General features: G+C 42.8%; 1 protein-coding gene across 5 annotated transcripts in view; it reads right to left on the minus strand.

Annotated features, from left to right (window-relative positions):
• The window catches only part of DOCK11 (dedicator of cytokinesis 11), a 197,767-nt gene that overhangs the window by 122,322 nt on the left and 62,160 nt on the right, over positions 1-13,285 (minus strand). For all 5 annotated transcript variants that reach the window (XM_053892126.1, XM_053892123.1, XM_053892122.1 and 2 more), the window contains exons 7-11: positions 9,424-9,558; positions 6,829-7,006; positions 6,318-6,397; positions 4,869-4,952; positions 661-801 (exon numbers count right to left, since the gene is read on the minus strand). In XM_053892126.1, the coding sequence (XP_053748101.1) occupies positions 661-801; positions 4,869-4,952; positions 6,318-6,397; positions 6,829-7,006; positions 9,424-9,558 (618 nt within the window). The remainder of the gene's footprint in view (positions 1-660; positions 802-4,868; positions 4,953-6,317; positions 6,398-6,828; positions 7,007-9,423; positions 9,559-13,285) is intronic.

Below are 13,285 nucleotides of genomic sequence, written 5' to 3' on the forward strand. Positions count from 1 at the left end.
TTTTGTGCCAAACGGCACAAAGATTAACCCTTTATCCACAGAAAGTCTGCTGGTGCATTGCAGCTACTTTGGAAGGGAACAGATCCTCACGGTGGATACTTTTCAAAGACAAAGCCAGAACCAAAAACTAAAGATGAACAGAAAACGCCGTCTCTTTGGTGATTTAACATTTACGGTTGCAAGTATTTCTGAGTAACTCAAATGATCCGTGACAGCTACCAGTTACAGTTTTCTGTGAAGAACAAAATGAACTCACTCGAGGAGAACGAGTGAGGCTAGCTGACTGCAGAGCATCCGTATCCCCGCCTGGGGACACCCCGTGATGAGCCAGGTCACAGAAGAAGTCCTATTCTCTGGGAGAATTCGCAACAAGGAGGATTTTCCAGGTTCTGGGGACATGTCCCTTGTGAATGTCAACACCCTACTCTATCTGCTGTTTTGAATAGGTCAAGACGTTCAGGAATCCTCTCAAGATGAGACCATATTCATATTTTGGCCAAAGAGAAAAATGCCAAATGACACGAAATGCCTCCGTGTCAAATCTATCATAGCGTATAGCAATGGAATTTGCATCCCATAAATTCGTTCTAGTGACAAAACAAAAACAGCATTTCCTCGATGCCCTGCTTTAAGGGAGGTGGAAGGACAAGTCATACATACATTTGTGGCTGGTCCTCTTGCATGGTCTCCAACTTGACCCAAGACATTGAAAGTTAAATCGTGGCAGTTTACCAGGAAACGTTTATTGCACTTTTCCTCGAATGGCTTTATATCAGGCTCGATTCCTGAAAAGTCCAACCTCTACAAAACAGAGGAGAAGAAGTCATTTTGTTAAAAAGAGGATTCCTAGGAACATAGGTCTTTAAGTAAAAAGCGCAGAATCCTACAGTTTTCTATTCAGACTTCATTTGAACTTTTTATTTTATTTTTTTTCACTCGGTAAGCCTTTGTAGAGCTCTTACACTAAGGTTCAAACACCGACGGAGAAATCCTAGAGGGAGATGATGAGACTCTGATCTAAGGCATTGGAAAAGTCACAGGTCTGTACCACGGCCGACAAAGCCCTGTAGGACGCGAGTCCCTACCTCCCCCGACTCCTCTGACCCCATCCCCCACCACTCTTGCCTCCCCCAACCCCCACGCTCGGTTCCAGCCACACTGGCCTCCTTGTTTATTTCTCCAAGACCCCAAGTACACTCCCACCTCAGGGCCTTTGCACTTGCTGTTCTGTCAGTTAGATGCATGCCTTACTCCCTCATTTCATTCATGTCTCCGGTCAGTTGGCATTTCCACAGAGACCTTCCTTAACTCCCTATAGAGAACTGCACACTCTGACAGTCTATACACTCCCTTTCCTTGATTTAAGTTTTCTAACACGACTTTTTTTTGTATGTACTTAGCGGTGACGGGCCTTCCCCACAAAACATACATTCCAGGATGATAGAGATTTTTTTTTTGTCTTTTATGAGGTGTGCAGGGGGGCAAAAGTGCCACGAATGGACATGCGAGGCATCCAGAATAACACGGTGGTCCCTAATTGACTGTGCTGTTAGGAACTCAGCTGCGGAATAAAAAAAGAATAGCAGATATGGGGGGAGGGGGAGTAGAGACGGTGAGCTCAGTGTGGGATGTGTTCGGTTGGAGTGAGGTTACTAAGTGGCTGGGAAAATAGCAGGGGTCTGGGCTGGAGATGTGAATTCGGGAGTCAGTGGTAACTAGACCCTGGGGACCACCTACGTTTAAATGATGAACAGAGGGAGAGGCGTCTGCTTCGAAAAGTGACAAACAATGAGCTCAGCTTCTCACAGAGCTGGGGGCTGTACCCTGGCTGCCAGAGAGAGAGAGACTTTTCTTAAATTACTGGTGTTTCCAATTTTTTTTTTTTTTAAGGTTTAAAAACAGATATTGGGAGTCAAGGAATTCCTCTCGGCAAGGGAGGAGTCTGTCCCTCCTCAAAGAAACTCCTAGAATCCTCCTCTTCGGCTCCCACAGCTCAGGCGATCGGAGTCCATCCGTTTATTCTGAATATCCGAACAGATTTAACCAGATTTAACATCGGGAGGGGATGTCTGGATTGTGGCACGGCTCACTATACCAGAAGATCGGCGACCGGGGAGGCGGAAAGGACTCGGTGAACCGGAGTAGAATATACTGCCAATGTGGATAGCTCAAGCCAAGAAACCCAAGGCTTTTTCTCAATTGCCTAAGTAATTCAAGCCAAAACAGGTATTGTGCCGGAAGAATCTTGGATAATTACAGCCCTTCTGACCTAGCCGGCATCACTGACCAAAAAAAAATCCTCCTTCCACGGGCCTACCTATAACATTCGTACCTGAAAGCACCCTTTTCCTCCCGAGTCTATTTATCTACAAACCGAGCACAAATGTGTGGGACTAGACAGCTCCCTCTTGAACACTTATCTGTAAAGCCGGCTGAGGCCAGTCATTGCCATGGAGATCAATTCTAATTTCCGCCCATTTATCTGCTCTCCTTTCTATCTTCCCGAGACAGCGGACTTTGAGGGAAACTGGACTAAACCACCCCAGCCCCCAAATCCTTTCCCTTCTGAGGCCTCCAAGTACAGACGCTGGGACGCAGAGCCTTCCCCCAGGTCTGCCGCGGTGGTCTTTATGCTCTAAGGTCGGCGATAGAGAGTCCCTCTCAAGACATCGTACTGGGGTCAAAAGAGAAGGCTGATAGCATAGGATGATGGCACTTCACCCAGAAAAGGGACGCAACACATACGACACAGATTTCTCTGCAAGGACACTGCCTTCCCTACATTAAAATCAACCGTTTTGGGCGTCCAAGTGTCACTGCAATGGTGAAATTCTTCACCGACGATTGTAGCTCACTGATAACTGCTTTTATGCTTGAGTTCAGTTCCATGACCACAAAAACACCACACCACAAATTTTTTAAAGATACTGGATTGAGTTTCAACCACAGTCAATTGGCTTCTTTGTATACAAGGAAAGAGCCTGACATGTCCAATTAGAGCCCAGTCGTGGGGCGGGGGGGGGGGGGGGGGGGGGGGGCGGGGCTCTATGAAAGGCTCAGGCTTGTTTGGAATCAGCAACTTTCTGAATGAGTATCTAAGAGCCAGTACTCCGAAGGTCCTACTGTACCCCCACCCCCTTTTTATTTAAATCACATAACTTACACAAGCAATCGAATATTGCTACGGAAAAAAAGTAGGAGAGGGGTGCCTGAGTGGCTCAGCCGGTTAAGCATCCGACGCTCGGTTTCGGCTCAGGTCATGATCTCACGGTTTTGTGAGTTCGAGCCCCACATCGGGCTCTCCACTGACAGCTCAGAGCCTGGAGCCTGCTTCAGATTCTGTGTCTCCCTCTCTCTCTCTCTCTGCCCCTCCCCAACTTGTGCTCTCTCTCAAAAATAAATAAACATTGGGGCGCCTGGGTGGCTCAGTCGGTTGAGTGTCTGACTTCGGCTCAGGTCATGATCTCACGGTCTGTGAGTTCGAGCCCCGCATCAGGCTCTGTGCTGACAGCTCAGAGCCTGGAGCCTGCTTCGGATTCTGTGTCTCCCTCTCTCTCTCCCCCTCCCCTGCTCATGCTCCGTCTCTCTCTGTCTCAAAAATAAAATAAAAACATTAAAAAAATTAAAAAAATAAATAAATAAATAAATAAATAAACATTTATAAACTTTAAAAAAAAAGAAAGAAAAAAGGAGATAAAACATGTTTTAAAATTTTTCCTCCAAAATTATTTTCTCATATGGTATTTTTATTCAGGAAAAATGCCTGCATTATTGATAGACTATATACTTTTCCCATGTCAAATTAAAAAAAAAATTAAAAAACCGTTCGAAGCAGAAACAAAATCAGTCTTCCCCAAATTATATTTTTCTGATCTATTTTCACTGAGAAAAAAACATAAATGCTATTTATGTAATGCAAACTTTTCGATTTCAAAAAAAATCCCAAAATTTTCATTATAAATCTCACTAGAAAAAAGTGGAAAAAGAATCCGTCTTTCCCCAAATAATTCCATTTTCTCGTGAAGTATGTTAAGAAAAATATTTGTAGGGGCGCCTGGGTGGCTCAGGTGGTTAAGCGTCCGACTCTTGGTTTCAGCTCAGGTCATGATCTCACAGTCATGAGATCGAGCCCCGCATCGGGCTCCCCGCGGAGCGTGGAGCCCGCTTGGGATTCTCTGTCTTTCCCCCTCGCCCTGCCCCACTCTCTTCTCTCTCTCAAAATAAATGAATTTTTTAAAAAAGAAATATATCTGTGACACTTACATACTGTCGAGTTTTTCCATTTAAACAAATCAGCCTTTCAATGAGAAAATACGGAATTAAACATGAAGCGCACAGATCTTAGTACAAAAAGTGCCTCGCTCTCACGAAAGAGGTTAAAATACGCAACTGCCCGTAAACCTGCACATCCCCGCACTAATTTCCCCTTGAAGTGGGATCAAGCCAGACATGAACATCCGAGAGTGGAAAATCAACCACATTTCTCATGGGACCTCTTTATACTGCAGAGATCTGCTGTCTCTGGATCACACTTGTATTTAATGGGTTAAAAGAGTACCAGCGCCATCTTTAAGGGTTCTTTAATTTATCTCTTTTGAGGAGTGAGATGAACTAAAAAGAATATAGGGAAGGAGGGGGAAAAAAAAAAACAACAAACATGTGTATTCAGTCTCAAACTATTTGCATATGTGACAGTCCTCTTGAGGAAGTTAGCTGTTAAGCCACTTGTTCAAAGTGAACATGACAAATACAGAACAACAGGCATGAGTCGGTGGTACAAAACATCAATGGTTTCAACATTTCACAGATGTTGTTTACCTGACTAAGCGATGATTCTTTGATTATTTAAAGAAATAGGTCATTGATACCTGGACTTCCGAATCAAAAGAAAAGAGATTCTGTCTTCCGTCCCCTCTGCTGAGTTTATTTAGCTGTTCAGTTTCTCTGCCGTACTAAAATTAAAAATACACACACCGAACGTTACTTCATTTTCTTCAAAACGGTATTAAATAACATTTAAATATCTAGTGTAGGTGGGGCGCTTGGCTGGCTCCGTTGGGAGAGCGTGCGATTCCAGATCTGGGGGTCGTGAGTTCAAGCCCCGTGGTGGGTGTAGAGATTATTTTTTAAAAAATACCTAGTTTGTGAAACTACCCTCTGACAGATCTTCAAAAGATATACTATTTCCCAGCTCCATATAACTTAATGCAGATAAAAAAAACGTGTGCTTGGTGGAGAGTCACCATTGCTACGACCCATGATAAGCTATAGATCAGGTTCTTCTACCTTCTATGTGCCTCTCATAACATCAAGAATCTTGATCAACCCACCGTAGTACAAAAAAGGAATATAAGAGATTTGAATGCAAAAGAAAGACAAATGACAAAACACTATCTTCTCCACACCCACGGTGCTAGCCATGGGATATCATATACAATTCCGATTCCATCGCTTGAGGAAAAACATAATGGGCTGTATAGCCTGGAATGTCAAAGACTCCAAAAGGATAGATTAAAATCTACAAAATCACAGAAAACCTAGATCAGGGGCTCATGAGCGTGTTCCTAAGTTTCGGAAAATTGCTGTGAAGTTTAAGAGAAGGGAAATTTTTTTTCTTTTAAGAGAAGCGTAAATTTCAAGTAGAAAAAAATAACTTCTAAGCTTATGTAATTTAGTAGTCCAAGAAGAAGAATCAAGTGAAAATATCAACAGGTTTAACGAGGATTTAAATGAATAAATGGGGTATAAGCTTCTGCTCTACTATGGTATAGAGTCCACAGAGTAAAATATGTAACCTACTAAGATAGGTATGATAATCGCCTCTACACTTTCCAAGTTAAGCTCATTTCAAACTTCAAAGAGTGGAGTAATTAACACAAATGATGTCTGGTCACCAAAATCTTTCTCTGATGAAATTATTCATATACGCGCATGTATGTATCTACATACAGACAGAATATGTGATTTTCACATGAAATTAACAGATGCAGATCATTCGACTGAATATCACGTTCAATATGCATCAATACCCCTTGAACGAAGAATATTTATTTTATGAATGACATTAATAAAGTCACAAAAATTTAACAGTACCTCCTGCCATCTGGGGGGAAAAAAAAGATATTCTACACTGTTAGCAGGCCCTCGTAAATCCAACTGTAGGAGTGTAACTTTTCTCTTACAATCTCTACCTGTTTCACTAATTTGCTGTGGTTTTTAACTTAGAAATGACATTGCCAAATGGAATCCAGCATTAAAACTAATAGCTAATCCTGCGCTGTCTCAGTTGAAGGCAAGTTGCCATAAGAAAGATGTACCTTCATCAGTTCCGGATGCATACTCCTTTCCAAGCTGGCCATGATGTTCTCGGCTTTTCCTTGGCTGCTAGGTTCATCTTCTGCAAATTCATTAAAAGCAGATGTTCCAAACCATGCAGACCATTACTAATCACCTAAGAAGAATATCCTAACTATCTCTCCCACCCCATCCTCTCCTACTAGATTTACTGCAAAGAATTTTGATTATGAAAGCATGGGGAAAACTTTAATGGACTTTTGACAATCTGCCATGAATTCCCTATCCGTTTTAGTCTGGTGATATTTCATGTGTCAGAGCCCATGAAACATCAACCCTTCAAAACAAAAAAAACAAAAAAAAAGAAAAAAAGAAAGAAAGAAAGAAAATCTATCAACCTCCATAGTCACTTTTAATGAGGAAGTAGGTCAACCTTCAAGATTAAGAGTTCTGTATTTACCCTACACAAAGGACATTCCCATGGATTAAAGATAAGAGCTCTACCTCGATAATGAATCATTTAAAAATTCTGACCTTGTGTTGTTTCTACCGTCTCCTTTTTCTCTTGCACTAAACTGTCGGTATTGATCTGAATAATCTTTTTCAAAGTTAGCAACCATTCCTCCATTTCCTGCTCAGTCTCAGCAGCCAGATAATGGCTATACTTATCTAACATCTTGAGTTCGAATGCATGACGGCGCATTTTGGGGCACTAGAGAAAAAAAAGAAAAGAAAAAGAAAAAGCATGTGTCCAGTTAGTTACCTTTTCAATATTAGATTTCATTAGTTTCTTTTTTACCTCTGCTCAGCACACATGCACGTCAATACTGTCATGAAAGAATTGCTTCTTTCAACAAGAAATAGAAACTCCCAGACGATGAATGACCATGTCAAATGTGCCATTTTCATTCCCCTCTATACTGGGCACAGTGCTACATGCACAAAGTTGGCATAAGACACGACTTGTTGACTGAGGATTATCACTTGAGGCCTTTTCCCATCTAGAGAATCGAACCACCAGCATCAAAATAAGCAAATGTTTTTAATTCTTTCTACCCTGCTTAAAGTTTTTCTTGCATATTTATAGGTTTTCAAAATCAGCCCTTGGAAACAAGCTCCGATGTGCTTTGAAATAAACCTGGCACTTGCTTTCTATCACACCATAAAACGAGGTTTCGATACCTAATTCACGTTACTGTGCATAACATGAAATGCATCACAATAGCATAAAAGAAGACTATGGTTGGTTCACATTAAATTGTGGCTCTCAGTAAAAATTATGGGAATGACCTATGCTGAATACTAGCGCAGAAGGAAAATAAAAGCCTCCTCCTCTCGTCAAACATGATGACACATTCTTTTACATTACCACCTTCTCTGTCATGACAAAAGAAATGACACACTCTCCCCGCTCCCCACTACCTCAGCATTAATTTCAAGAAAGGCTCATGAATCAGTCATTTTCCACCACGTGGTCATCATTCAAGAAGGAACCAACAAAGTTCCTCCTTCTCATCTTCAAAGTACAGCAAAGCATGAAATCAAACGGCGGTAGCAAATCAGCAAGATTTATATATTTGAAAATATTTGGGAGGGGGAATCATAAATGCAAGGAGAAAGCAGCGGCTGGGAACATTATAAAGGACGGTCAATCTGGACTGGAGCTAATCGAGAAAATCTAGGAATCACGTACCTTCTTTATTCCAGTAAGATAAGAAAGCTGTAGCTTTCTGTATGTAGGTAACTTTTATTTACATAGATCTTTATATATTTTTTAAATGATTATTTTGAGAGAGAGGGAGGGAGCGTGCACGTGCACGCACCCACACATACACGTACGCAGACTCACGTGCAAGCTGGGGAGGGGCAGGGCGGGGGGGGGGGTGAGGGTGGGGGGAGGTGGTGGTGAGGGCGGGGAGGGGAGAGAATCCCAAGCAGGCTCCATGCTGTCAGCGCAGAGCCCGACATGGGGCTCCACCTCATGAACCGTGAGACCGTGACCTGAGCCAAAATCAAGACCCAGATGCTCAACCGACTGAGCCACCCAGGCGACCCAGATCTTGTTATTTTTTAAAGTGTTTTCTATTCGATCCGCATGACAATCTCATTTGAGTTGAATTCATAGTAAGTGGGATTGATAATAAGATTCAGGCAGGATGAGGACACTGAACCAGCATCTCCTGCCTCTTCATCAGCTGGCTCTGTAGTGATGGCTCCATCTCTCGACCAATCGACTTCCTGCTTACACCATCTGTCTGCCCTGTCTCCCATTGCATCTTTGTCCATGCCCCCTCAGTAACTCAAATCAGCAAACACTTGTGAAGCCTCTACTCAGTCCACAACGCTGCTAATTATTACAGGGGACAGAGACATGAATAAGAGACAGTCCCTCTAATCCCAACATGAGCGGAGTAGAGTATAACATGAGCTGTATAAGGGGTGCAGGGGGCATGAGGTTAGAAAGCGGGGTGAGGCCAAATCACTGTAACCTGTAAGGTCACAGTAAGAGGTTTAGCTCTCCCACTGCAAGATAATAAATCAAGAACCAAGAGGTTTTAAGTAGACAAGTGAAGGACCCTATCTATGTCCGAGGAAGATGGGCTGCCACAAAATAACACATCAGAAGGCAGGAAGGCAAGACTCTAGGCAAGAGCAGACAAAAAGGAGAACCAGAGGAAGGGAACGGAAAGAAGGGAAGAGATCAAGAAGCACTTCGGAGCCAGACTCCGACTGAATACTGGCACAGAGCGAGAACAGGTTCCTGGTGTAAATGTTTTGGTGGATGGAGATGCCACTGACCAAGACAGAAAAATGCTGACGTTCTTAACAGTTGATTGATAACCCTCTTCAAGAAAGAGGAGGAGGGGCGCCTGGCTGGCTCAGTCGGTTAAGCGCCCGACTCTGGCTCAGGTCATGGTCTCAAGGTTCGTGAGTTCGAGCCTCGCATCAGTACAGAGCCTGCTTCTGATCCTCCGTCTCCCTCTCTCGGCCACTCCCTGGCGAGTGCGTGTGTGTGTGCGCGCACACGTGCGCAGGCATGCGTGGGCTCTCTTTCTCTCTCAAAAAATAACAAACATTTAAAAAAAGAAGAAGAAGAAAGAGAAGAAAAGATAACGTCTATAGCCTTACCTGAACAACGTCGATGCAGGCGTCCAGGTAGATGCAACCTTTAGATTCTTTTGAATTTTTCTCATCTTTATAGGAATTGAGAATATATGAACCATCAGGAAGTTGAGTCAAGTAAAAATACCGTCTCTTGAATACCTACAGGGGAAAACCCAGCAATGATACATTTGTTACATATACAATGCATTTGAACAGCTTATTTGAACTAAAAACCTTGAAGGGCTTGCCACAGTCATTACATCTGGACAATCTTCAGACAACTCTGAGAAGTCATCAGGAATTACAATTATCTTCACTTTCTTAAGATGAGAAAGTTCAAGCCAAGTGATTTCCTCTCAGTTAATCTAGAGAAGACCTGTTTTTGTTTTTTTGTTTTTTTTTAAACACATTTTAACACTTTATTTTTTTTTTTTTAAAGATTTTTAAGGAATCTCTACACACAACGTGGGGCTCGAACCTACAACCCCGAGATCAAGAGTCACGTGCTTTTCTGAGTGGGTCAGCCAGGCGCCCCTGCTTTAACCCTTTAAAGTTGATAAGGCATTGGGGCACCTGGGTGGCTCAGTTAAGCGCCCACCTCTTGATTTTGGGTCAGGTCACGATCTCATGGTTTGTGAGTTCGAGCCCCACGGGAGGGGGTCTGTGTGGACAGTGCGGAGCCTGCTTGGGATTCTGTCTCCCTCTCTCTCTGCCCTTCCCCTGCTTGCTTGCTATCTCTCTCTCTCAAAATAACTGAAAATAAGCTTTTTAAAAAGTCAAGTCTATAAAGCATTTTTGTATCTGACTCACTGTCCGTTTCACTGTAGCGTCCTTTCCCCCATTTAATTGCAAAAACTATGAGTGGGTTCTCATAATTCCATTCACATCACCACAAATCCAAGCACAAATACAAAAATATTCTGGAAGTTTGAAGAAAAAGACAGACATGTACGGCGAAAAAATAAAAGTACAAAATGTATATACATACACATAGCCCCCATGATGTATTTTCATCTCACCTGCACACCTTAGTGGACTCGCCTATATTGTCCCATGTCCTCATTTCTGGAAGCCCAGCCTAGAATGTACTTGCAGGGAAACAGGGAGAGTCACTGCTTGCCTCCCAGTTGTCCCCCGAGTGCCCAGAATGCTGAGATCTGAGTCAATAAGCCCAATGGGATTGTGATTTGAAATCAGGCATTCACAACAGTTACGGAGGAACCTTTCACTACCAACTCACAGCAAAACCCACAGGAACGGGGAGAAGGAGGTAGACAGTCGGATTTGTTCTTGCTGGCCCTCTAGGCTCCCTTACGAAGTCTTAGACCTGATCAAAGAGGTTGAAGGGGGGATTTGGAGCTCTCTGATGAGCCTATGCTTCTTTTAATAAGCCACAGCCCGGAGACTGTGTCAAGCATCTGTTCTGGTAAAATTCCCCAGGATGCTGGATCTAACATCTTTCCAGGGTGGGAATGGGTGGGAATGGAAAGAGGCTGGGACACAGGCTCTTGGCGATTATTGAGGAAGCACTTTCTTATGCTTCTTGTCTTACAGAAGTTGGCTTTAAGATTTAAGCTTGCCACTTCCAATCACCCATCTGATTATCCAGTGCAGTCTCAGACTATTTGAAGAACTTTAATTATGGAAAGAGTATTATTTGGCAAGATCATTCTCGAAAATGACAATTTCTGGGCAAGTATTTGAAATACCAACAATTTATTTTTCCATAGCATGAATAAGCAAATATATATACATTTTAAGGGGCATTTCTTTTTAGGAAAATCAATGAAGAGAAATAATAACGCTCGTAATTAATTTCGACTTGTTTCAGTATCACTGATTTTAGAACGAATGACAAAAATATACCAGTGCGAGGAACACCCCAACAGGTTAGACTGGTAAATGCTACGGCTTCTATTTCAGGGAGCGGCCATGTGGGTTTGTAGATCAACAGAAAGGAGTCCAAACAGAAAATTATCACTTTGTTTTGCAACGCCAATCGAGCAAATATTACTACGAAGGTACAGAAAGTGTGTGTGCGTGATCTCACAATATGAGGATATATACTTCTCATATTTCATTCACCTACATTTAAGTTTACAGGAGCTATAGCTGAAGAAACCTAGATTCATATATAAGGAAAACGTTAATCACAGTGCTGATTTTATACACACACAAATACATACACACAGCTGACTCTTGAACAACGTGGTTTTGAACTGCCCGGGTCCACTTACACATGGATTTTTTTTTTTTAAACACATTACCATACTGTAAATGTATTTTCTCTTCCTTATGACTTTCTTAATAACATTTTCTTTTCTCTATTGTAAGAATACAGTATATAATACATATCACATACAAAACATGTGTTAATTGACTGGCTATGTTATCCATAAGACTTCAGGTCAACGAGTTATCGGTAATTAAGTTTTCGGGGAGCCAAAACTTACATAGGGATTTTCCACTGCGCAGGGGGTCGGCGCCCCTAACCCGTTCCCCACTTCCCTGCACTGTTCAAGTCAACTGTATATGTTTGCTTATTTTCATGACAATGGTTCGTATCTGTTATTTACATGATGAGACCAGGGGTGCTGGGTGGCTCGGCTGAGCATCTGACTCTTGATTTTGGCTCAGGTCATGATCCCAGGGTCGTGGAATCGAGCCCTACCAGCCCGGGCTCCATGCTCATCATAGAGCCTGCTTAGGATTCTCTCTCCCTTTCCCTCTGCCCCTCTCCCCTACATGTGCTCTCTCTCTAAAATAAAAATCGGGGCGCCTGGGTGGCTCAGTTGGTTAAGCTCCGATTTCGGCTCAGGTCACGATCTCACAGCTCATGGGTTCGAGCCCCGCATGGGGCTCTGTGCTGACAACTCAGGAGCCTGGAGCCTGCTTCGGATTCTGTGTCTCCCTCTCTCCTTGCCCCTCCCCCACTCACGCCCGGTGTCTCTCTCTCTCTCTCTCAAAAACAAACATTTAAAAAACTTTTAACAAAAATAATTTTTAAAAATAATAAATAAATGAAAATGATGAGACCAGACAACCTAAAACGACACACTGTGCCCAAAGGAACAAAACACCCCTGTTTCAAAGCTATTACAGTAATTATGCATGGCACAAATGAAAGCACATTTCCCAGGTGAAAATTACAACCCCATTAGAATCTGACCTGTGATTCAAACCTAAAACTCGAGTAGAATCCACTTGCAGAGTCCATAGCCAGCAACAAAGAGAGTGGCAAGGGAAAGGAAGACACAGAGCAAAACATTTGTGGTACGGAGTCAAATTATAGTCCGTGAAATTTTTTTTTTCACGTACAGCTGCCTCACCAAGCAAAGACGTTTTGTGGCAGCCGCCACTTCCAATATTAGCAAAGCACATCATTACAATAGAGAGGGAAAGGGATCTGAAATTACAGTAAATCACTTCCTGTAACATTGCAATTATGTCTAAATGGGGGTACTGAGGTAGGTAGCTCATGAATCCGGGGACAAAACAGATGCCTGCAAATCCTCTGACCTTGCTTCTCGGCCAGCACGCCTGCTCACCAGCATGAAGCTGTCCTCAAGACTCTGCTTCTCGGCTTCCTCGCTTGTAAAATGGGATCCGGCCACGGGATCTATACGACCATTTTTTTTTTTTTTCACAATCTACAAATAATTGTATCGAAACTGAACAAGTAACACAGCAGCCTTCCTAGGGTAGGGGCCACCCTCTCCAAGCAATTTCTCACGGGCTCGAAATGCAATTGGTACAGGAAGGAATTTTAAGTCATTGCTATGGAAATCAGGCTCTGCATCAACAGATCTGAAAGATCTGGAAGATCTCTTCTCATCCTAAGAGTCTGGGCTATATGTCGCGTTTCAACTTCTGGGGAGCTGTTAAA

Source organism: Panthera pardus, unplaced genomic scaffold (assembly GCF_024362965.1).
Source record: "Panthera pardus isolate Hobbes unplaced genomic scaffold, ASM2436296v1 HiC_scaffold_27, whole genome shotgun sequence".
NCBI lineage: Eukaryota > Metazoa > Chordata > Mammalia > Carnivora > Felidae > Panthera > Panthera pardus.